Genomic DNA, 26,935 nt, shown 5'->3' with positions numbered 1-26,935 from the left:
GACTGTACAGAGTGGGGAACTACTAAAAACCCCGAAAAAACAGACATATCTCATATCAACTACATCTCGAGAAATAGAAGACTTTTAGAGAAGACTTTTTTTTACTGACAAAGAGAAGTTTCAAGTTTTCTGGAAAGTGACCATTTTGGTTATATCTAGACTCAAGTCAGACTGAATACAGGTGGTACAAACTGATGAATTACAAAGAACTAAGAAAAAGGAGAAATCTCATATCACCAACATCTCCAGAAAAAGAAGACTTTTAGAGACGACTTTGTTTTACTGACAAAGAGAAGTTTCAAGTTTTCTGGAAAGTGACCATTTTGGTTATATCTAGACTCAAATCAGACTGAATACAGGTGGTACAAACTGATGAATTACAAAGAACTAAGAAAAAGGAGACATCTCATATCACCTATATCTCGAGAAATAGAAGACTTTTAGAGAAGACTTTTTTTTACTGACAAAGAGAAGTTTCAAGTTTTCTGGAAAGTCACCATTTTGGTTATATATAGACTCAAACCAGACTGAATACAAACTGATTAACTACTAAAACCTCCGAAAAAACAGACATATCTCATATCACCTACATCTCGAGAAATAGAAGACTTTTAGAGAAGACTTTTTTTACTGACAAAGAGAAGTTTCCACTTTTCTGGTAATTTTACCGATTGGACCGATTCTAGACTCAAATCAGACTGAATACAGGTGGTACAAACTGGTGAACTACTAAAACCTCCGACAAAACAGACATATCTCATATCACCTACATCTCGAGAAATAGAAGACTTTTAGAGAAGACTTTTTTACTGACAAAGAGACGTTTCCACTTTTCTGGTAATTTTACCGATTGGACCGATTCTAGGCTCAAATCAGACTGTTAAAAGATTGCACAGACTGAAGAACTACTAAACACTCCGAAAAAACATACATCTCATATCAACTACATCTCGAGAAATAGAAGACTTTTAGAGAAGACTTTTTTTACTGACAAAGAGAAGTTTCAAGTTTTCTGGAAAGTGACCATTTTGGTTATATCTAGAGTCAAATCAGACTGAATACAGGTGGTACAAACGGATGAATTAAAAAGAACTAAGAAAAAAGGAGATATATCTCATATCACCTACATCTCGAGAAATAGAAGACTTTTAGAGAAGACTTTTTTTTACTGACAAAGAGAAGTTTCCACTTTTCCGAAAGTTTACCGATTGGACCTATTCTAGGCTCAAATCAGACTGTAAACAGACTGTACAGAGTGGGGAACTACTAAAAACCCCGAAAAAACAGACATATCTCATATCAACTACATCTCGAGAAATAGAAGACTTTTAGAGAAGACTTTTTTTTACTGACAAAGAGAAGTTTCAAGTTTTCTGGAAAGTGACCATTTTGGTTATATCTAGACTCAAGTCAGACTGAATACAGGTGGTACAAACTGATGAATTACAAAGAACTAAGAAAAAGGAGACATATCCCATATCACCTATATCTCGAGAAATAGAAGACTTTTAGAGAAGACTTTTTTTTGGATATTTCCATTTGAAAAACTAACGTTTTTTTGTATGAACCTTAGAACGACCATTCTTTTTGTTTTACAATCTACATAACACTGGTAGTCTGGGATATCAATTTGGTTCACTTTAATTAACTCCTTGATCCAATAAAATTTCCATATTTTTTAAAATAGAATAAGCGAAAATGTCGATATTTCCGATTGAAATACGAACTTTTTTTCTAGGAACAGTAGACGGATCATTCTTTTTGAATTACAACCTTAATAGTACTGGTAGTCTGGGATATCAATTTGGTTCACTTTGAACAACTCCTTGATCCGATAAAATTTCTATATTTTTTAAAATAGAATAAGCGAATAAGTCGATATTTCCGATTGAAATACGAACTTTTTTTCTAGGAACGTTAGGCAAAAAATTCTTTCTGCATAACAACCTTAATAGTACTGGTAGTCTTGGATATCAATTTGATTCACTTGAAACAACTCCTTGATCCGATAAAAATTCTATGTTTATGGAAATTTAATAAGCGAATAAGTCGATTTTTAGTATTGAAGTACGAGCTTTACTTCCAGGAACGTTACATGTCATTTTTCCTACACAAAAGCCCTCAACCAATGCCAACAAGAAAATCTGGTTGTTTCCCGAACTATTACTCGTTGGCATTGAGGCCCACATGCAAAAATTAAAAAATATCTGTCGAAAAAAAAACTTATGGGAGCAGGCTCTCTTGAATTGCAGATTGTTGCCTTCTTTGGAATCTTGTAATTCGACAGAAAGTTGTTCATAACAAAACTGAAAAGGAGAACTAACTTCTTTAACAGATATAACAACCCTATGATCTGATAAAGTTTATATTTTTGAATATAGAATAAGCGAAAAAGTCGATATTTCCGATTGAATTACGAACTTTTTTTCTAGGAACGTTAGGCGGACCATTCTTTTGAATTATAATTCAGACCGATTGTACAGACTGGAGAACAACTAAAAACCCCGACTTTTAGAGAAGACTTTTTACTGACAAAGAGAAGTTTCAAGTTTTCTGGAAAGTGACCATTTTGGTTATATCTAGAGTCAAATCAGACTGAATACAGGTGGTACAAACGGATGAATTAAAAAGAACTAAGAAAAAAGGAGATATATCTCATATCACCTACATCTCGAGAAATAGAAGACTTTTAGAGAAGACTTTTTTTACTGACAAAGAGAAGTTTCAAGTTTTCTGGAAAGTGACCATTTTGGTTATATCTAGAGTCAAATCAGACTGAATACAGGTGGTACAAACTGATGAATTACAAAGAACTAAGAAAAAGGAGAAATCTCATATCACCAACATCTCCAGAAAAAGAAGACTTTTAGAGACGACTTTGTTTTACTGACAAAGAGAAGTTTCAAGTTTTCTGGAAAGTGACCATTTTGGTTATATCTAGACTCAAATCAGACTGAATACAGGTGGTACAAACTGATGAATTACAAAGAACTAAGAAAAAGGAGACATATCTCATATCACCTATATCTCGAGAAATAGAAGACTTTTAGAGAAGACTTTTTTTACTGACAAAGAGAAGTTTCAAGTTTTCTGGAAAGTGACCATTTTGGTTATATCTAGACTCAAATCAGACTGAATACAGGTGGTACAAACTGATGAATTACAAAGAATTAAGAAAAAAGGAGATATCTCATATCACCTACATCTCGAGAAATAGAAGACTTTTAGAGAAGAGTATTCTGGGATATCAATTTGGTTCACTTTTAACAACTCCTTGATCCGATAAAATTTCAATATTTTTTAAAATAGAATAAGCGAATAAGTTGATATTTCCGATTGAAATACGAACTTTTTTCCTAGGCAAGCTATAGCAAAAATTCTTTCTATTTTAGACTCTAGATACACATGGGATACTCCATACCGAGTTTGGTTAGGTTTGGACAATTCCTTGACCCGACGAAATAGACCTATTTTTAAGAATTATTTGAAATTAATTATTCGAATTAATCATAAATTTCCGTATGAAATACTAACTTTTTTCCTAGACAAGCTATAGCAAAAATTCTTTTTGTTTTACAATCTACGCACACATGGGATACTCCATATCCAGTTTGGCCTGATTTAAACAACTCCTTGATCCGATAAAAATTCAATATTTTAAAAAAGAATAAGCTAATAAGTCGATATTTCCGATTGAAATACGAACTTTTTTCTAGGAACAGTAGACGAATCATTCTTTTTGCATTACAACCTTAATAGTACTGGTAGTCTGGGATATCAATTTGGTTCACTTTGAACAAGTCCTTGATCCGATAAAATTTCTATATTTTTCAAAATAGAATAAGCGAAAAAGTCGGAATTTCCGATTGAAATACGAACTTTTTTTCTAGGAACAGTAGACGGATCATTCTTTTTGCATTACAACCTTAATAGTACTGGCAGTCTGGGATATCAATTTGGTTAACTTTGAACAAGTCCTTGATCCGATAAAATTTCAATATTTTTTAAAATAGAATAAGCGAATAAGTTGATATTTCCGATTGAAATACGAACTTTTTTCCTAGGCAAGCTATAGCAAAAATTCTTTCTATTTTAGACTCTAGATACACATGGGATACTCCATACCGAGTTTGGTTAGGTTTGGACAATTCCTTGACCCGACGAAATAGACCTATTTTTAAGAATTATTTGAAATTAATTATTCGAATTAATCATAAATTTCCGTATGCAATACCAACTTTTTTCCTAGACAAGCTATAACAAAAATTCTTTTTGTTTTACAATCTACGCACACATGGGATACTCCATACCCAGTGTGGTCTGATTTAAACAACTCCTTGATCCGATAAAAATTCAATATTTTTTAAAAAAGAATAAGCGAATAAGTCGATATTTCCGATTGAAATACGAACTTTTTTCCTAGGCAAGCTATAGCAAAAATTCTTTCTATTTTAGACTCTAGATACACACGGGATACTCCATACCGAGTTTGGTTAGATTTGGACAATTCCTTGACCCGACGAAATAGACCTATTTTTAAAAATTATTTGAAATTAATTATTCGAATTAATCATAAATTTCCGTATGAAATACTAACTTTTTTCCTAGACAAGCTATAGCAAAAATTCTTTTTGTTTTACAATCTACGCACACATGGGATACTCCATATCCAGTTTGGCCTGATTTAAACAACTCCTTGATCCGATAAAAATTCAATATTTTAAAAAAGGATAAGCTAATAAGTCGATATTTCCGATTGAAATACGAACTTTTTTTCTAGGAACAGTAGACGGATCATTCTTTTTGCATTACAACCTTAATAGTACTGGTAGTCTGGGATATCAATTTGGTTCACTTTGAACAAGTCCATGATCCGATAAAATTTCTATATTTTTCAAAATAGAATAAGCGAAAAAGTCGGAATTTCCGATTGAAATACGAACTTTTTTTTCTAGGAACAGTAGACGGATCATTCTTTTTGCATTACAACCTTAATAGTACTGGCAGTCTGGGATATCAATTTGGTTAACTTTGAACAAGTCCTTGATCCGATAAAATTTCTATATTTTTCAAAATAGAATAAGCGAAAAAGTCGAAATTTCCAATTGAAATACGAACTTTTTTCCTAGACAAGCTATACCAAAAATTCTTTTTGTTTTACGCTCTAGGTACACATGGGATATTGCATGCCGAGTTTGGTTCGATTTGGACAACTCCTTGACCCAATGAAAAAGACCTATTTTTAAAATTCGCTAATCGTGAAATTCGCAAATTTCCGTTTTGTTTTACGTTATGCTTTGGGTATACCCAAAGATAGGTATTGGCCAGACCGAACGGTCTTTGGCCGCCCTTGGCCAGACCAAACAGACTCTGACCACCATTGACCAGACTGAACAGACTTTCTCGAGACCATTGGCCACACCGAACAGAGCCATGGCCAGACCGTTGTGCAGACCTAGGGCCAGACCGAAGAGACCCTGAACAGACCTCTTAAGAGAGCCCAAAAAGTCGACCGCACGCCAACTACGTCCCCAACATGAGGTGCACAAAAACCCAGCGGGGGGAACCGACTAACCGGCGTCTCAACGGGGCAGGGGGGGGGTGTGCACCTCATGGGGGCCCGAGGCCCTCACCTTAGAATAATAGTATTATATATATATATATATATATATATATATATATATATATATATTAAAAAAAACAACAATAAAGGGCCGTGTACACCATCCCGCATCGATGAATGTAGGTCGATGCGGAAATAGAGCATGATGAGTAGAGTAGCACTTTAGCCGGATCTAGTGGCAGCATTCCAAGTGGCAGCATCCGGATGTGGTGTTTATCTCCTGAGGAGGTCAAACTCGAGTCAAATTTCCTGGCCAATTTCTCAAAAACGGCTGAACGAAAACAAACGCCCTAAGTACAGTTTGTAGCACAGCTTGAGACACGCATCATATTAAAAAATGAGCTCAATCGGTGCACTCTTCAAGAAGTTATAGCAAAAATAAGGTACTGTACCAAATGACCAAAGTGACCACAAACATCACGTCCAGAGCTAAAATTTGACATGACAATGCGTCAAACAAATTACAAATAATAGCTAGAAAGCTTTGCCATAATATAAGGAAGCTAACGCACTCATAAACAAGCTTTAAATCGCATCATAGGTGATGTGACACAACTCTGCATGTACTGGTTCCTTGCTTCAGCAGGTCAAAAATGGGGTACCTGTCCTGGCCAATTTCTCGAAAACGGCTGATCGAAACGAAACGACACCTATATCAAAACAAAGCTTAGTTCAAGCTGGGTTTAACAAAATAAATTTTATCGAAATCGGTTTACTCTACAACGAGTTATTGCAAAGTTAAGGTACCGTACCAAATGACCAAAATGACCAGAAACATCATCTGCAGAGCTAAAATTTGCCATGTTAATGCGCCAACCAAATTAGAAATAATAACTAGACGGCTTTGCCATAACATAAGGAAGCTAACGGGCCAATAATCAAGCTTTAAATCGCAATAAAAGTGATGTTGCACAGCTCTGTATGTACTGGTACACTGCTTCACCAGGCCAAAAATGGGGTACCTGTCCTGGTCATTTTCTCAAAAACGACCGATCGAAACAATATGACACCTATATCAAAACAAAGCTAAGCTCAAGCTGGGTCTAATAATAAAGTTTCATCAAAATCGATTCACTCTACAACGAGTTATTCCAAAATAAAGGTACCGTACCAAATGACCAAAAAAGCAGAGTACTCCGGCTGCAGAGCCAAAATTCGGCATCTGGACTTGCTAAAAGGGTATGATAAATATATATGGGGATACTCCCCACTAACTGAGGATTCTAAAACACTAACATTTGTAGGGTAAATCGCGTGCTTTACCGAAATTTGGGTCATCCCGAATAGCCCGAAAATTCGACTTTTTTCAAATTTAAACGTTAATAACTTTTGATTAGGCCGATTTGAGAAACTAACTAAGCAGTGCAAGCAAGAGGGGTTTAGTGCCAACAAAATGCGACTACTCCCGTTTAATTTGGTTCAGTACTTTAGAAGATATTAACAAAATAGTATTCCATACGCCATTTTTTGGGCTATCACCTAAGCCCAAAATCTCCGTAACCGACGCAAAACAACATGAAACAGCGTTCCCGGCGTATTTGTGGGTGTAATTCTAGTCCACTTCGGCGTTCTAGGTCACGGCAAACCCTCATGGTGAGGTGGGAAAAAATTTCCCACCCCACCATGAAGGTAATGGTGTTTTGTGTGTTTTGACATAAAACAACATCCACAGAAATTTGATGAAATCGTGAAAAAAAATGTTGAGTTACCCCCATTTATTGATACAAATAGCTTCAAGAACTTAAATACTGTCCAGAAAACACAAATAGCACGTCTGAAAACTTGTTAAATTGCAAAAAAATCATTCATTCGGTCAAATGACCATCAAAACGTGTAAAAAAATGGTACAATATGTATATAGTGACCCTCCCCATTAACTAAGCAGTCTAAAAAACTATAATGTTTAATCTTGACATAAAAATTTCAAATTTATATCACCGCTAAAGTAGCCAAACAAGGCCCAAATTCGAGGATCGGCGCATACAGAGTTGAGTGGGTCAAAAATTGACCCACTCAATTCCACAAAATCATTCCAAAATTTTATATGGGGATCCTCCCCACTATCAGGGGAATTCAATGAACTAATCAATGTAAGTTTATTCTGGTTTTCTGGGGTATCCGTATTTGGAGAACACCTAAATCACCTAATTGGTAAATTTTAAAAATTTGAAAATTCTTTTTAAAAATTGTATTTTTTTTCATAACGACGTCTTAGGACAGCACATATACAACGAAAACAAGAGAATTACAGCATCAGAAAAATGCAAAAATGAGTTTCTCCCCGAAAAATTTGTTAGGTTACTTTGGAATATATCAACAAATTACTGAATTGTATCCCTTTTTTGAGCTAGAAGCAGAGCCACAGTTCTGCAGAAATCCACCATAGCTGATTAGAACAGCCATGCTAACGTGTTTGTGGGAGTAGCCTAGGTCCACCCAGTAATTCTTTGGCACGGCAAGCCTTAATGGGGAGGCGGAATAAGTTCCCAAGTCACCATGGAGGCTAAGATGTTTTGAGTGGTTTGACAAAAAAAAACAACACACACACACAGAAATTTGTTGAAATTGTCAAAAACGAAAAATTGTTGAATTAACTATAACCATCAGTAAAACTTGCTTCACGGACGAAAATATGATGTAGAAAACGGAAATTAAATAGGGAGAAGGACTTATTATTGAAACTGTAACACTCCGACTGAAAAAATAAAAAAAAAGACGGAAAATTTTGACTTGCATCAAAAAAACATGCTGAAAAGCAAGTGCAGATTAACTAAGGTTAAAGAGGAGCCCGGCCAATACCGAATGCATGGTTGATCACAGAAATTAAAGCCAAATTGATAAAAAAATAGCAGTTTTTGAAAAATGGCATTGCTTTTTTATTTCGTCAAAGATATTCTTCTTAAAAACCACGGAAGACTGAGTGATTAATCATTTGAAAAAAGGTTTTCAGATGACTCGAATGACTGAAAAAATCTCCAAGATAGATTTTTCAGTTGTTCAAGTAAGAGCTAATAGCAATCCAAGATCAGTCTTCAACAAATTCGTCAACGAAAAGTTTCTTGTTTAACTAATAACTTGAAGCTGATTTAATTTAATGATTGTTACATTTATATTCTTGTCTTATATCCATGTTTGGTTGTCTTGTAATAGTGCCTTTATTTCTTAATGGAGTTTAAGTGTTGTATCAGTAGTAGTATTAATAAAAATAATAATAATAGTAATAATAATTATAATAATAAAAATAATAATAATAATTGTCTAATTTCGCTCTGAACAGAGGTCATTTCCGTCTGGCATGGTCTGATTAGAGACAATTTCGAGCACACTTTGAGCGCACACACCGTTTTGAGCGCACTTTAGTTTGACATACTCTTTGACATACTCTCTGCACTTTTGTCTGGGATGGTCTGATCAGAAGTTACTTCCGGATGGCACCTCAAACTGGGATTCGTTCACATTTGGACCGGGTGGTTGTACTCTGCTATTAGTTTTATTCTCTGATCAACTCTGTGAGGACTGATACCAGAGTAGACCTATTCTGTGATCAACTCTGTCAAGACATACTCCAGAGTAGACCTACTCTGGGTTCTACTCTGTCAAGGCAAATTTCAGAGTAGACATACTCTGTGTTCTACTCTGTGAAGACAAGACCCAGAGTTCAGAGTCTCCTAATCTGGGGGAACTCTGTTCCAGCTCTGATAGCGCACCTAACGCTGGAATTACCCTGCTCCAGCTCTGATCTACTCTGGAGTTTCGGTACGGGTTTATAAATCGATTAGTCATTAAAATGGCGAATGCAAAGTAAGCCGATAGGCAAGCAAGCCGAAAGTTATGTAATAGTTATGTAATCTATCAGAAATAATACATTGTCAGCCGTTACAATCAATACTGCGCGTAGTATTATAGTGTATAATGTATTCCAATGCACCAAAGAAACAGAAATGCGTCAATTTTTAGACATCTAGTGGGTACGGGCCTCAGCACACCGCTGTCCATGGCCATGCCTCTCATCCGCTGTGGGATGTAATCCGGAAATAGCGGGCCGGTTATCGCGGCGAAGCGCGCCCACCGGCTCGCCAGGGGCAACTTAAAATACGGGTATCCGAAAATTTTTCGGCTTACTTGACCCCATTTTCAAAATTCGGCTTGCTTGCCTATCGGTGTGCTTGACCGCCACCCATTAAAATATATACTATTTTTGTCTTGTATTGATTGTCTTCGGCTATGTTTACTACCTCTCATCTTTTTTGCCATATTTCACACGAATTTTCCAGAAAATAGTGTAATAAAGTAAAAGAATTCAAATGATATGTTTCTGAACCTATAATTTCTTCTCTGATTTTGATGAACGCGGACAGTTAGTCGGTTTGCTACTTAGTAATGATATCACTAAACAGAGTATTTTTAAGGCGCGGACGTGCATGCAAAAGACAGAGGTGGTCTCGTCCCTCTACACAATGCTTGCTCCTATGGTCATTATGAAGTGTGTGAGCTACTGTTGCAGCATGGCGCAGATCCAAATGCATGTGATCTGTGGAAGTTCACGCCTCTGCACGAAGCGGCTGCTAAGGGTTGGACGTCACTGTGCTATTTTATTCATCTCTCGGAAACAGTTAATCCGTCGGCCTCTTGAGTCTTTTGCTTTCATTGGCCTGATGTGGGATCACACTCATGTGTGCTTCTACACTAATAAAGATTTAAATGGCCTGTAAAAATCTCGGGTGGGGCTGCCATTAAGAATAATGAATATTTGAATCGCGATTGAAAGTTTCCAATTGAGTTGTGTCTGTTCTTTATTTTGTGACACATTCATAATTAATTGCTCTCAAACGAAGTTTGTAGCAATTATATTAGTCCTGTCGGTCGTTTTTATGCGATTTTTCGCTTGACCGTTTTTGTCTGACGCTTTTAACTTATCGTCCTCAAAAACGGAATAAACAGGTATAGCGCCTAGCGGACATTAAGTGCTCTTAGAGCCTTTCAGCTCTGTTTCAGCTCAAACTGTTTTGGAGACTTATACTTATGGTGTAAAGGGCGGTTCCTAGAGGTTAAAGACACCCCCACTGTTGACCCCCCCCCAGCTATTTCCCCCACCACACGCGCTCTGTTACACTCCCATCCCATTGTTGCCCCAACCCCAAGTCAGCCCTCGGTGCACCACAGCCCCCCCCCCCCCCCCCCCCCCCCCGTTTCTAGCTACTGACGAACTACTGCTCGCTAAAAACTTTAAAATTTATACTATTTTGCACAATTTTTCACGCTTTTTGACAGCCCTATGTGTCAGGGAACCTCCTCTAGGTTTTAATGATAGGTTACACAATAGTTTCTAGTGGTAATGGAATGGTTTCAACATTTCAACATCAAGAATATTAGCATTTTTTGACAAAACGTTCAATTTTTTTTCAAATTTTCCTTATTTTTCCTTATTTTCATTTTTTTCCTTATTCAGGTCTTTCCAAACCCAGGGGCCAGAAAATCTCCTAAGGGGTCTGATGATAAGTTACTGACAAATATTTATTGGCCATGGAATAGTTTTTCAACTATTTAATGACAAATTGTAGCTATTTTTTGATAAAACTTGCTTTTTTCAAGTTTTTTTTGAGAATTTGTCAGTTTTTAGGTTTTTTAACTTCAACAGCCCTGAGACCTTCTCTAGGGTTTGACAATATATTATTGCATAGTCTATAGATGTAATGGAATGTCTCTCAAGATTTTAATATCACGAATTTAAGCAAATTTTTAAAATATTTGCAATTTTTTAATGTTTTTGAATTTTTCCGGCACCAGGGCCCTGAGACCTCCTCCAAGGTTTAATAATAAGCTGCTGCATAGTTTCTAGGGTTAATGGGATGGTGATCATTATTTTTTATGACTCCAATTTTAGTATTTTTTGGATAAATTAAATTTTTTTTTAAATCTTTGGATAATTTTTATCATGTTCCAAGTGTATGGATCTTTATGAGCCAGGAAAACTATTTAAGGCTTGAAATAGGGATATTGGATAGTCTCCTGAGACATTGAAAGGGTTCTGTATATATTCGAGAAGATCACGAATTTAGCAAGATTTTTGTTAAAATTTGCAACTGTTTCCAAAGTATTTCAATTTGTCCTTTTCTGAGTCTAACGACCATTACTGGCCAACGAAAGTTTCTTGTAGATAATTCTTGGAGATGGGTTACTTTACAGAATTTTTGAGACAAAAATGTTTTTGAACTTTTGCTGCGAAGTTAAAAACTTTTTTAATTTTGCCTTTTTCAGTTTTTTATGATTTATTTATTAACAAGGCTAGAAGTTGCAGAACCGAATCCCATCATGGAAAATATTCTCATCTCTCTGCTGGTTATGTTTTCTCTCCTTCTCTTTCCCGTTCACGGTTAACCTCTCTCTATCTCTCACTCTATCTCTTTTTTTGTTGATGCCTCATTTCAGCTGCTGTTATGTGGTGTAATGTCATCATCTCTGATCCTCATATCCTCATTAACAATGAGTTATAGTAGAAATGTTTTAATCGTAATTTACTTAATAGGCACATTTTAGAAAATCATTGTTAACTGCTCTCAAAAGCAGTTTAGCAAATATATTAATACTGTTTGTCTCTTTTATGCAATTTTTTGCTTGGCCGATTTGTCGTCTAACCCATTTGATTTTGGTCTTCAGAAACGGGATAAAGAGGCAGCGCCCAGTTTGCATTAAGTTCTCTTGGCCGTTCAGCCCACTATTGATCGAGTATGCGATTAACAGAAACTGTTTTGGAGACTTATACTTATGGTGTGAAGGGCGGTTCTTAGAAATTGATCCACCCACCGCCCCCACATCAGCCCCCAATCCACTTTTGCACCCCCGCTGCGCTCACCTCACGGCCGTTCAATTAATCTAATGCTAGCCTCACTAAACCGGGGCTAGCTACTGACAAAGCCAACCGCTCGCCGGTCGTTTGACGGCCCTTCAATTAATCTAACGCTAGCCTCACTAAACCGGGGCTAGCTACTGACAACGACAACCGCGCGCCGGTCGTTTGAGAGCAAATCGCCCGACGTTAATCGGTTATGTTTAAGCATGTGATCGAAAACGGCTATTTATTATGTGTAACGGAATGTCACCAATTTAGCGATTCAATATTTGTAACCTGGAAGTTATAATATCTGTGTCCTACGCTATGCGAAAAAATAAGACTGCCTAATTTGCATTGGCTCAGCTTCTTGGAGTTAGTCGAGATCAATTGAGAGCTTATGAAAAAATATTTACTTCCAATTTTAAATAAAATTGCGCAAAAAAGTATTTTCATCTAAAAATTGACGGCACCAAATGAACACAAGTGAAATTAAATTATCATTTTTTGTCATAGTATTTATATCAGACGTTCCCTGTTCGTTATGTATCTGAAAAATTTAGAGCGTAAAATAATCGAGACAAAAAACGAGAGTAATCAAAGCGTCTGTTGATTGTTCAGGCAAGTACTCCATTTGCAAGCTTCTGCTTTCATTTGGGGGCGATCCAAATAGGAAGAACAGAGATGGTAGCTCCGCTCTCGACTTCGCACGAGAAAGGGAAGATCCCGAGATTTACGACTTACTCTTGGGCGACAAGGCTATCATTGATGCCTCAAAGAAGGGCGAATTGAACCGAATTGTGAAGCTGATCAGTTGTGAGAACATTAACTGTAGAGACACGGAGGGAAGGAATTCTACACCTCTTCACTTGGCAGCTGGTTACAATAACTTGGAAGTTGCCACATTTCTGTTGGAGAATAACGCTGATGTCAATGCTAAAGATAAAGGTTAGTAGTGATGTAAATGTAGAAAGGATGTGTGATTCTTTCCGATTACAGCCCCACCAGCTTAGCTATATTCTCTAACCCTTATAATATGCTATAATGGTGGGACTTAATTTTTGTGGCGGAGCTATAGTGGGAAAGAGCCGATGCTGAAGAAAATGAGACACATGTTAGCTCAAATTTGTTTGGTTTTCATGATATAAATGATGCAAAACAGGTATGGAAATCTTGCCATAATCCGCGCTATTATACTTAGTGTTTGCTTTGTGTGATATTCTGCCCCCCCCCCCCAAGCTTAGTGGGCATATAACTTTTTGCCTCCAGGCGCACGTGCTCTCTTTTACATAGTTACGTGCTATGTAACAAAGCATAAATCGTTATGGGGGCATAAAAACACACTGGGAGGGGGGCGAAACAGAGTAGATGCCAGTTTTTTCGAACATTTCAATTGCCGTAAATATTTACCGCTTATTGTTTGCATCATTTTTTGAGATATCGATAATTGAGATTTTATAGCACAGCTTTTCTTCCACCCAAAAGAAAAAATGATTTTTTTCCGTACCGAAGTTCGGCTATTATTTGTCCTGCGTGTCTTTGCATGCAATTTTTCGTTTATTCGATTATTGGTCCAACCGTCCAATTTTTTAAAAAATTTTTTACACTTGGCTTCTGCAATTTTGCGTGATCTAATCTGCTCTCATTCAGAATACAGCTAAACGCAATTTGCGACAGGTTAACAAAAACTTAATATTTTACTAGTTGCCTATAATAAGCTCTAATGACATCATTTTAACCCTTATTGAAATTATACGCTAGCACAGTTCACCCCCGTCGCTGGTCGTCTGAGAGCAATTCACTGGTGACCGGACAATAGATCGAAAGGACAACAGATCAAAAACAGAAAAATTGGGACAATAGATCGAAAATTAATCTCTATTCTCATTGGTTGAAATTAAGCATTATGGCCATGCCTTAGCGGCCCGTGGGACTTGATATGGATCTATCACAACCGAACCAAATATCACAACAGAACATGTTATATGCTGTATAATATGAGCGCTCAAACCTGATTGGCCAATACGCAACTTAAATAATTTAATTTTCGATCTATTGTCCCAATTTTTGCTTTCGATCTGTTGTCTTTCGATCTATTGTCCTAGCACCCAATTCACTGAAGTTAGTTGATTATTTTTAAACTACTTAATTCGGCCAAAAAAATGTTATCTCATCAATTGTCTGGATAGCGTTTTGATCATTTTCGAATACTGTCAAAAAGCAAGTTTTTGCCAATTTCTTTTCAACAAGCCATCTCATGTTTAAAATTTAAGGATGTTTATTAATAGCCGCACAGCGATAGCTGGGGCTATTATTGGCCTTCTCTTGGTTTTTTTACAATTCAAAGAATTTGAATTGTATTGGGGCGCTGTCTTTTTTTTAAGATCTGTTCACACATTTTCATGATTTTTGAAGTCAAATCGGAGTAGTGATTTTGGTCACGCCGAAACAGGAAATGGAGCGAAAAAGCGAGTGGTTTTGCGACGTGATTTTTTTCGCTCTAATTTTAAAGTAGAGTGCGAAAATGGTGTTTGAACAAAATTTCGGTTTCTCGGTAGTGGTTTTTTGCACTCTGATTTCACTCTGATTTTTACTGTTATTTCGATTATTTGGATCGGATTTTTTTCCAAACGGTTTTCCCAATCCATTCACAGCTCATTCTAGGCCTAGTTTTTTGTTTGAATTAAATTTTCATTTCTCGCTAGTGGTTTATTTTGTTCACATCCGGCATTTTGACATTGATTTTTTTTCATATTTTTCGATCTGATTTTTTTAAAATGGTTTTCTCAATTCACTCATAGTCCATTCTAGGTCTAGTTTTTCTGTTTAGTCAATGAAAATTCTTTGAATTGTACGTCAGGACTTGTCCTGCTATGTTTTTTTATTTCGTCGTCATTTTTGTTACGACCATATGACGTGACAGCCACTTTTTATTCATTCATTCATGCAATTTCAACTGAATTGCATGTGTGACGTCATTTTTCGCTCTTAGTGGAGCGAGTATTTTTTGTTCATGCGCGTGATTAAATTTTTGGTCACACTTGACTTACCTTACTCTCAAAACTGACTTCCTCACTTTTAAATTGACTTTAATTGACTTTAATTCAAAGAGATAAGGTCAAATGGGTGTGTGTCACTCTAAATGAAGGTTATTTGAGATCAGCTAATAGAGGCAGCAATAACTTATACAGATTTTTAATCAAACTATAACAGATCAGCCTTCAATGAAAAGACAAATTTTTTGGTCTCTTTTTTACTGTTTTTTTTGAGACTGCCGATCTACGAATCTATTGTGGCTATTTTCTGGCAATCTGCCAGCTATGTTTGAAAAGTATGTTTCTCTGAGCCATTTTCATGTTTTTTATAGGCCCATTTGCCATTAAGGAAAGCTATATATTAATTGCTCTCTTTAATCAACTGTTGTAAACATGTGTCTTTTCTCAGCAAAATTTGTGCTCGGCCATTTTTGCGTTTGTTCTAGAGCATTCTTTCGATTTCGCTGCTCGAGTGATTTTTCACGCTCGACTTCTTGGCGTGATCTATATTGCTATTTAGAGATTTGTCTCACGTTCCTTTTTCGTTTTGTAGTTAATTAGGCCTTAACGCATGAAAAATCAAATTTGTTGTTTTGCTGTTATTTTAGTGTGAAGGTTCTTTCTTGCTCTAATTTGCAGTAGGTTTTAAGCTGATTTCATCATCACCTAAAAATATGGGGGCGTAGGATGTTAGGCGAGTATTTTCATTTTAAAATTTTGTGAACAATAGGCGAAAAACAATTTAAAACGGTACTTCAAAATCCGCTTGACGCTACAAGTAATCAAGTGTCAATAATAATTGTCTTAACTAGAAAAAGTTGATGAGACACATGCAGAACTATTTTTCAACCGTTTTACACACCTCGGTAATATCCGAGAGGATTTTGTTCAAAGTTACAGCAGAAAGAGTAAAGAGTTATGATGTCTTCTTAGTAGTTTAGAGCTATGTGGCGCGGGTAGCATCGAGAATAATGTTGGGACACAATTAAACTGAAATACTACAAATTTACAATAAAACCCTTTCTGTGTTTTTGTCAGCTATTGTCATGTTCATACAATCGCTAGGGACACTTGAGTACTTTGTAGCATCACACAGATTTTGAAGTACTGTCAAGCGGTTTTTGAAGTACCTCTTAAAGTGTTGTAACTGGTTTTCGCCTAATTTTCACCAAAGTTAGTCGAAAAGTTTAGTCGGCTTTGAAAATTATCTGCATCTAATCGAGCTTTCGCCTAATATTTAATCCCTCAATTATGATCTCATGAAGACACTAATAAAGTCATCGGAAGACATATGTAATGAAGACTAATATCGAATGCCCTCTTTTGAGAGTTAACTATTTATGTCTAAATTGACTTGATTTTTGTGGTGCTAATGTGGTTATGAAAATCTAGCTTTTATGGATTGAATAGCCGTTTCAATAACTCGTTCTTGTCTCTGTCGATATCTGTGCTCCAGTTAAGTGTGTCTATTTTTAGCTGGATGAGTCAATCTGAAGTTGTGTTTAATTGCTCTCAAACGAAGTTTGTAGCAATTATATTAGTCCTGTCGGTCTTTTTTTTTATGCGATTTTTCGCTTGACCAATTTTTCGTCTGATGCTTTTGACTTTTCGTCCTCAAAAACGGGATCAACAGGTAGCGCCCAGCGGGCATTAAGTGCTCTTAGAGCCTTTTAGCTCTGTTTCAGCTCAAACAGTTTTGGAGTCTTATACTTATGGTGTGAACAGCGGTTCTTAGAGGTTAAAGACCCCCCCACCCCCCCCCACTGCTGACCCCCCCACTATTGCCCCCCCCACCGCCCTGTTGCCCCCCCACCCGACTGTCGCCACCCCCATCGGCACCCTCACCCCACCCGTGGCTAGCTACTGACGAACAACCGCTAGCTAAAAGCGCAAATTTATACTAATTTTCACAATTTTTTCAAGATTTTTGTCAATTTTTTAAGTTTTTTCAGCCCTAGCCGCCCTAGGTGTCAAGGAATCCACTTTAGGATTTGATAATAGGTTATTGAATAGTTTCTAGTGGTAATAGAATGATTTCAACATTTCAACACTGCGAATTTTTTGCATTTTTTTGATAAATTTTGCAAATTTTTTCAATGTTTTTGAAAGTTTTTGTCGTTTTTCAGGTTTATCCAGCCTCAAGAGCCAAGGAACTTCATCGTGGGTTTAATAATAGGTTACTATGTAGTTTCTAGAAGTAGTGGAATCATTTTCAAGATTTAAACATCACGAATTTTAGCATTTTTTTTGACAAAAATTGCAATATTTTAAAAATTTTTTGACATATTTTTTTCATTATTCAAGATTTTTCAGCCTCAGGGTTCAGACAACCTCCTGAAGGGTTTGATAATACGTTGCTGCATAGTTTCTAGTGGTAATAGAATGTTTTTCAACATTTGAACATCACGATTTTTAGCAATTGTTGGATAAAACTTGAATTTTTTTCAAATTTTTCAAAATTTGTCATTATCTAAGTTCTTCCAGACACAAGAAACCTCCTATAGGCTTTGATAATAGGTTACTGAACAATTTTTATTGCGATAGAATGGTTTTGAACTTTTTAATATCACAAAGTTTATCGATTTTTTAATAAAACTTATGATTTTTTCAATTTTTTTTTTGAAATTTTTGTCATTTTATTTGCAGTTTTTGAGTCCTTTTTTGAGTTTAACGATTAATACTGGCCAACGAAGCTTTTTAAGTCTTTCAGATGGGTTACATGACAAAAATCCAGAGGCAAAAAATGTTCTTTGAACATTTTCGTCACTGCGAAATGTGGAAAGTTTTCTTCTGAATTTTGCACTTTCAGTTTTTTATATGATTTAGTTACTAACAAGGCTAGAATCTCATGGAAAAAATTTCTAGCTCTCTCTCTTTCTCTTTGTGTATGTGTTGGTTGGCGTTTCTTTCCTTCTCTTTCTCGCTCACGTTTTACCTCGCACTCTCTCTCTCTCTCTCTCTCTCCTTAACTCTTTTGTTGACTTCAGCGGCTGTTATGTGGCGTGATAATATTGTCTATTACCCTAGCCTCACGCCTCTTCAATCAAGCGAAAGCTAACCTCACTAAACAGTGGCTAGGTGCTGACAACCGCCCGCCGGTCGTTTGAGAGCAATTCGCCCGACGTTAGTCGGTTATGTTTGATAAATTTGTTGTCCTATAACTTGTTAATAGCCGCCGTCAGCCTCTCAACGGCTATTATTTAGGCGCTCTCCTTTTTTAAATTCGCTTTACCTTTTGATAACGTTTAATTGCTCTTGAACGAAGTTCATAGCAATTATTGTAAACGTGTTGGTCTCTTATTATGCATTTTTTTTACTTAACCATTTTGAGCTTTTCTTCTGGAACATTCTTTGACTTCTCAAGTGACTTTTCACGCTTTGCTTCTTAATTTTTGAGTGATCTCTATTGCTCTCACTCCGAAGCAAAGCCTGTTGCTAAAATAAAATCGATGCCTTTACAATGCCGTATCTGTTACGTCGCCATTGCATATGATCTCAGTTTCATAGAGCACGCAGCATAAAGAACGTTATGTTAGTGATCAATGCTTTCATTTTTAAATTTGGTCACAGGTCGGGGTTATATTGTCAAAATTTAATTTTTTCTTAATAAAACTAGGGGATGCTAACTTGCTTTTGATTAAGTATATTTCATGAAGATCTCGCTTTGAACTGGTTTCTAACTTCAGGAGGACTAATACCTTTGCACAACGCAGCATCCTATGGACACGCGGAGATTGCAGCTCTTCTGTTACAACACGGGGCTGATATCAACGCACAGGACAGGTGGGGATTCACAGCTTTGCATGAAGCTGCTTATAAAAACCGAACAGCTATTTGCGCTCTTTTGTTGACCCATGGTGCGGATCCCAACATTAAAGACCACGAAAACAGGACCTGCTTAGACATAGCCCAGGGTCACGATGTTACGTCGTTGTTACGTGCCGCTGCTATGCCTAAGAGGAAAGTGATGGGCAATGCTTTCTCAAATGCAGTAAGTGCTTATAACGCTCCTGGAGCTTCGAATGTTGCAGCAACAGTGACTTGTTCCAGTGGCAGTCCCTCTAAGCTAACCAATTACTCACGTGATAACTCGAATGTCAAAACAAAGACTAAAAACTCAGTGCAGAGATTGATCTCACAAGCTGTTGGCTCCGCTTCAAGAGTTGTCAACATTGTATCGCAAGATTGTGGAGCTGGCGGGACGTTTGAGAATCGAGGAGTTCTCTTTCCTTCAAACTCGAAAGACTGGTTCTCGGATTCGTTGGCTGGTAGTGATGATATTGAGAACCCTTTTGAACCCTTCAACCCATTTTGTTTAACGCTGAAAGACTTTCTAAAGGTCACCAATTGTGAAAACTTGACCTCGATTTTCGAGCGGGAGGAAATTTCGATGGACATTTTAATTGACATGACGCAAGATGACTTGAAATCAATCGGGATCACAGCTTTTGGGCATAGACATCGAGTTACAAAGGGCCTGAAGAAATTAGCTGAGTTTAAACAAGACTTTGGCTCCACTATTATAGCAGCAATGTCTGCGGATGAGCTCTGCTCAGTCTTAGAAGATGTCAATCCTGTAGATCCTGATTTCGTGATAGTTTCAAACGCAATGCACAGCACAATACGAGAGCACAAAGACGCGAGTGGTGGTATCTTTAAAAGCTACAATATTATGAACATTGAGAAAATACATTCTAAAAAGCTATGGCGACGATACATACACAGACGCCGTGAGATCCGTGATGAAATCGCGGCTGATGGAAGTCACGGACAATCAAAAGGTCAACAGAGTTTGCCTGGCTTGGATCGAGATTGTGACGTGGATGTCAATGAGAGATTGCTCTTCCATGGTTCCCCTTTTCTCAATGCCATTGTTCATAAAGGCTTTGACGAGAGGCACGCTTTTATTGGTGAGTTTATACCCTTAAGAACAATGCAAGTCAGGTAGTGATCCTCTTTTGTTCTAGAACATTCTTTGATTTCTTGGGTGAATTTTCACGCTTGCGGTCTTTATTTTTTTTAGTGATCTAAATTGCTCAATGTCTGATAAAGTTTGTTGGAAATATAAAAAGCGATTGCGAGCGAAAAACAAGCAACGCAATTGCAGCTTAGTGGTCAAGATTTTGAACTGGCATCCTGGAGTTCCTCAGTGGGTTAAAGCAACTGATCCGACTTTAGTCGGTGTATGTTTGCATATCGTATTGCTGCGAAAATAATCTTAAGTAGGCGCAATGATCATTTAAAAAGCAGAAATAAGCCATATTTTTCTGTTGTATCTTTTACATTCAATTTTACTACCATTCAATGTTTACCTAACATAAGTGCCGCGAACTGGAAACAGATCGTTGCATATGAGGCTTGACAATTTGGATATGAGGATTTTTACAATTACCGCTATTAGCAACACCGATTTTAACATTTAATTATGAAATATGAATTGAGAAAAATGTTGAGTGCTATAGGTGGGATGTTTGGCGCCGGCATCTACTTTGCGGAGGAGTCTAGTAAGAGCAACCAGTACGTGTATGGGATAGGAGGGGGAACAGGGTGCCAGGAACACAAGGACAAGTCATGTTATGTATGCAATCGAAGTCTTCTCCTCTGTCGAGTCACCCTCGGAAAGTCATTTGTCCAACCCAACCCAATGAAGGTAAAAATTGTGCTCCAGTTTCTTCTAAAAATTGTGAAGGTGACGAAATTTTTTTTGCAATCCATTTGAAACTAAAGGACTTACTTTTAACTTATGTTAAACAAACAAATTGATTACAATTCATGGAAACGTAATTTTGTAGAGTAAGCTTTGAGACATTGTCCACAGATTGCTACTGGAAAAGCTATAGTGAATTTACTTTTGTTCCATTCATGGGAACCATGCTTTGTGAGCTATAAGAATTTTTTATGCAATAGAATTTTGAATTGACTTTTGATTTTCTTAATAGCTGCGCCCTCATCTCTCTTGCGGCTAATATTGCACTCCTATTTTGTACGACTCGAAGAGGAGTATTTGTATTCTACAGGTTTTACTGAAACTGACGCAAGTTTGTTCAGGACTTGAGCCTTGACTTTTGTTTTTCAACATTGACTTCTGTTACTCTCAAACGAAGTTTTGTAGAAATTATATTATTCCTGTGGGACTTTTTAATGCGATTTCTCGCTTGACCGATTTTTCGTCTGATCCATTTGACTTTTGTCCTCAAAAACAGGATTAACAGATAGCGCGCAGAGGGCATTAAGTTCTCTTAGAGCCTTTCAGCTCACTGGGCTCCAAGTATGCGGTTGACAGAGACTGTTCTGGAGACGTATAATCATGTTAGAAGTCCCCAACCAACATCTCTGCACATCGTTCAGGCCGTAAAGACTTGGACTCCTTCAGCCACCTCTACACACCGTTTCCCCTATCAGTTCCCCGGTGCACCCCATCTAACTACCCTCCCCTTACCTACCTATCTCCTCCTCAACTACCACACCCCTCCTACCTACCCACCACATCACCAACCCACACCCTCAAACTAAAAATTGCTTCTGTCTTTTAATCAGAACTAGTTTTTCTCTTTGGTGTTTCGGATATAGGTAGAACACCGCTCTTTATCTTTAATATTTCTGATTTAGAAATTATATTGCTCGAGTCGTTTAAGGTATTCTAGCGGCTAAATTTTTTCAGCTGAAGAAAGTTTGTTCTTGACTTGAACTTGACTTCTGTGTTAAAGCATTGACTTCTGTTTGCGAACAAGGTAATTTAGCAGTAGCTTAATTACTATTACATAGTAATTAGGCGCTGCTGGTAAAATTTAAAGTCGAAAGTTTTGCGAGCCCCTTCTCACTGTCCACATTACTCCACTGTCCAAACATCACTCCACCTACTTACCCATCCCCCACCTACCCAGCACGTCACCTACGCCTCCCCCATTCTACCGGCTATATTTTTTTAGCTGAAGCAAGGTTGTTCATTACTTGAATTTTGACTTCTTTCGTTTCGAACATTTACCTCTGCTTTTGAATGTTAACCTCTATTTTCTAACATTGGACTTTAACAGTAGCTTAGTTTGTGACGTATCGTAAAAGAGGGTTTGCTCTTAAGCCGCGCAGGACAGTTCAATGGATGAGTTTTGATCCCTTACTATGAGACATCACTGCATCGTATATAATTTTAAAGACGAGGCACTATAGCTCTTTTAGAGCTGCGTGATGAGAATTAAATTTCTGTATAAACTTTGACATCACTTCGTCGTATATAATTTTGAAGACAAGGTATTATAGTTCTTTAGAGACTGGGAACTAATGCCGTGCCCTGCCGTCCCCTGCTTTAGGCAGTCCCCTGCCTAGGAATTGTTGGTAAAACGCAATGTGAAAGGGTAGTTTTGAAAACTGCTGATCCCGTATAAGTCCCTCCTAACTATATCCAACTTCCACCTACATATAACACCCTCTTGCTTACACCTCACAACCTATTTATCCCTTCCCCCAGCTAACACCCTATACGTATCCCCCATACCTACTACCTGCACTTTCCCAACTATCTACCCCCACCAATCCTCTTTACCTCCCTAACCCCAATACCTACCCCTACCTCACTACCCCCGTGTAACCTATCCACCACCTGCCTACAACCCACAACCTACCCCCAACTAACCTGCCCACCCATAACCACCTACACCTACCTAACCGCCTGAGCACTTATCTAACCCCTGCAGACCGGCCCCCGTTACCTTACCACCCCCACCATCAACAAACTACCTTTCTCAAGGTCTACGTACGCCCCACTTCCTACCTACCTGCCCCTCCCCACTCAAACACCAAACCGCATTCCTGCCCAAAAATGTGTCGGTTCAACCTTATATTACCTTGTTTTTTCTTTTGATATTTCTGGAATAGGTAGAGTTACTTGAGAGTTTTAACTGCATGACTCTTTGAGTCGTCGCTATGTTTTTTTCGTCGAATAAAAATTTTCGCTTGACCTCATTTTGACGCTTTTTCGACATTTTGCATGAAATGTTTTTGATGTCTCCGGGATAGTTTCATTGTTCAATCATTCTGCTCAGTGCTTTTAAACAGCAGCTGCTCAGCATAGTAATCTAATTTTTTGGATGCATAAAAAATAAACAAATAAAAATAGAATGGGAGAAGCACATGAAGCCCAATTTTAGATGCTACTTAAACTTTGCTCTTATAAATCTCAGTTACCATCTCTAATGCTTATTCGTATTGATACAAGCCCCTGTATCCTCTCATTAGAGAACAGGAATATATCACTACGAATTGAAAGAATCCGGACTGTAAAAATGTTTTTTTGTATAAAAACATTTGTTTTTGACAAATTTTTTAATTTTTTTTTGTAAAAATGTTTTATAAAAAATGAATTGCTTTTTCTGTTTTTTTTTCAATTGCAAACGGGCTTATTGAAATCAACGGCGACTATTTTTGGCAATCTCCCGGATATGTTATAAACGGAAAGTGAAAGTGGTCTTTTATTTTTTCTGCAGGTTTGAAATTTTTATTTTTAGCCGCACAGCGATAGCTGGGGCTATTATTGGCCTTCTCTTGGTTTTTTTTTTATTTCGTCGTCATGATTTTTGTTACGACCATATGACGTCACAGCCACTTTTTGTTCATTCGTTCATGCAATTTCAACTGAATTGCATGCCTGACGTCATTTTTCGCTCTTGGTGGAGCGAGTTTCTTTGTTCATTCGAGTGATTAAATTTTTGGTCACACTTGTTTTACCTCACTCTCCAAAATGACATCCTCACTTTGAAGTTGACTTTTATTTACTTTAATTCAAAGAGATAAGGTCGAATGGGTGTGTGTCACTCTAAATGAAGGTTATGAGCAGCTAATAGAGACAGCAAAAACTTTACAGATTTTTAATCAAAATATAACAGATGCCTTCAATGAAAAGACAAATTTTTTTGGTCTGTCTTTTTTACTGTTTTTTTTTCAGACTGCCGATCTACGAATCTATTGCGGCTATTTTCTGGCAATCTGCCAGCTATGTTTTTTTTTGAAAGTTGAAGTATAATTTAAAGAAGTCACTGTCACGACTATTGAATTTGCTACTTCAAATTAAATCTTATTGCTTCTATATTGGTAGTGTAAGCTGTTGTTATCAGTTTCTTGGGTCTCTCGATATATATTTTTTACAATGTTAACTTTTTTGACTCTTAACTTTTGTGAATTTCACCAATATAAAGACAGAATAAAGTTCAGTGCGGGTCCTAGTATCGTCTGTTCCTAATCCCTATCATCTACTTATCATATTGATTTCATTTTTAATTGCTCTCGAACGAAGTTTCAAGCAATTGTTGTAAAGATGTGTAATTTTATGCGAAATTTTTGCTTATCCGTTTTTAACATCTCAGCCAAAACATTTTTTCGCTCGCTTGAGCAATTTATGTTGACAAGAAAGTGTACGTGATCGCTGGATGTTTTTTACATAGTTGTTTGAGCGGCGTCGATGACTTTTACAACTTATATCCATTTCTATCTTTATCAAACGGAACGCAAGGCTAATTTGCAGCTTTTCCGGCAATGTGGCGGCTATGTTAAAATTGGAATCAATTCCTGCTCCATAATTAGGTCATAATATATTCGTAGTTTACTTTAAAAATTCGAATCCGTCAAATACTCGTGTTGTTTCAGGTTGCACACGCACCACCTGGCCATCACTCGGTAACGGGCAGTCCCTCTACGGGAGGTCTATCCTACACTGAGTACGTCATCTACAGGGGGGAGCAGGCCTACCCCGAATTCCTCATCAGCTACAGAATAGTGCCCACCTCCCCCACTCCCACCATTAACCCGCAGAACAATCCAGCTGCCTTAGAACAGCAGCAACAACAATTGCACCAGAGTGACAATAACAACAATGTAAACAACAATAATAATAGCAACAGCGGCAGTATTGCTAGCAGTGCAACGCAGATTAACTCCTCGCCATCGAACTCTAGCACTGCTAATGTAACAGTGCCCCCTATTTTGAGGACTGAAAATCCTTGATTGAGAGTGATATTTCACTTGTTAACTTATGATCTTTCGGATGACACTGCGCGATAAACATAGTCTATTTGATGGCATTTTAATCAATTTTGTCCATTGTGATTCTCATCGGAAGTAGACAGATAAAATATCAGATTTTCCAGTGTCGATAAATTTTGATTAATTTCGCTTTACGATGGGCGAAGTTTCACAATGCATTTTTCCTTATCATACTAGTTTTCTGAAGTTGCTGAAAATGAAATTTCCCAACTTATCTTTCGGTGTGGGTCGTTGTAACGCAAATTTGCAGTTTTAATAAACATTTAAATCGCGCAGTGTGTATCGTTGCAGCCTTTACAAAACACACTTCTCTGAGCAATTTTTTCTATCCAATTTTAGCTCATTAAAATTTTCTATTTACTATTTAATTTCTGTTCGATAACTCTGTTCATTTTGATAATGTAGATTATGAAGACTTAATATAGATGGCTTTTCTTAATAATATAGTCAATTTTGGTAATGTGCAATTTAATTGTTTAGGTAACAGTTGCCTTTGTGTAGTTTTCTATCTAATTCAATCTTTGACAGACGGTCGTTTTGTCGTATGTGAAAATGTATTGTCTGTATTATGTTCCCTACAATTCTTGAACACGCTCATCTAACATCTATCCACAAGAACGAAACAACAACAGTATTGACTAATTATCCCCTTGTTTCAGTTATGAAGTTATTAATAGCTGCATTTTTAGCTACCATTATTGACTTTCTCTGGGTTCTCTGTTGCAATTATCTGGGTCATGTCGGCCGCAAAGCCATGGCGAGGCTATAATTAAGCTCACTGTAGTTTTTGTTAATCAAAGGAGAGCATCGTTTTTCTATCAGTTTTTTAAGAACCGAAGGAGAGTATTGGTTGGCTATTAGAGTTAACTCAAGCTTTTCATCTGAAAGCAAGACATCACCTCAAAAAAATGCAATTAGTTGATCTCAAGCAAAGTTTTAAGTAATTAATAGCCGCCCTCATCTTCTCAGCCGGCTATTATAGCGCTCCTATTTTTTACAATTCAAAGAATTTGAATTGTATTGGTGAGCTGTCTTTTTTTACGACTCAAAGAGGAGTATTGGTTTTCTCTCGGTTTTTTTTACAGGAAGTAGATTTGTTCACGCGGCATTTTTACCTAAAAGCGAAAGTGAGAAAAGCTGTCTTGGTGAACAGATTTTCGCTAAGCGAGAGAAGTTTTTTGATCATGCGCTGCGTTTAGTGAATGACTTGTTGACTTTGAAAAGTAGTTTTGACTGAATGGCACATATAGATAATCGTTCTTAGCCGTTTTTTCGTGTAAGTGGTCCAGTTTTTTGCTTTTAATTTGGTTTTTTGTTGAAATAATTTTTATTCGATGCTATATTGAAATGTAAACCTCGGAAATTGATACCACAGTGTTTTTCAGAGCCTGAAAATGCGTTTCAATTTCAAAATTG

The 26,935-nt window shown here is 37.1% G+C and overlaps 1 protein-coding gene across 1 annotated transcript in view; it reads left to right on the top strand.

The window, feature by feature from the left end:
• LOC142336314 (poly [ADP-ribose] polymerase tankyrase-2-like) overlaps nucleotides 1-26,051 on the top strand; it is a 104,264-nt gene extending 78,213 nt beyond the window's left edge. Inside the window, exons 8-12 of the mRNA XM_075385058.1 lie at nucleotides 10,033-10,194; nucleotides 13,074-13,400; nucleotides 19,174-20,397; nucleotides 20,950-21,137; nucleotides 25,124-26,051. Of these exons, the coding sequence (XP_075241173.1) occupies nucleotides 10,033-10,194; nucleotides 13,074-13,400; nucleotides 19,174-20,397; nucleotides 20,950-21,137; nucleotides 25,124-25,480 (2,258 nt within the window). The 3' untranslated portion in view covers nucleotides 25,481-26,051. The remainder of the gene's footprint in view (nucleotides 1-10,032; nucleotides 10,195-13,073; nucleotides 13,401-19,173; nucleotides 20,398-20,949; nucleotides 21,138-25,123) is intronic.
• Nucleotides 26,052-26,935: the final 884 nt, after the last annotated feature.

The sequence above is a fragment of the Convolutriloba macropyga genome, chromosome 3 (genome assembly GCF_964194025.1).
Source record: "Convolutriloba macropyga chromosome 3, txConMacr16.3, whole genome shotgun sequence".
In the NCBI taxonomy this organism is placed as follows: Eukaryota; Metazoa; Xenacoelomorpha; order Acoela; family Convolutidae; genus Convolutriloba; species Convolutriloba macropyga.
The sequence above is the reverse complement of the archived record's forward strand: the minus strand, read 5'-3'. Positions and strand labels throughout refer to the sequence as shown.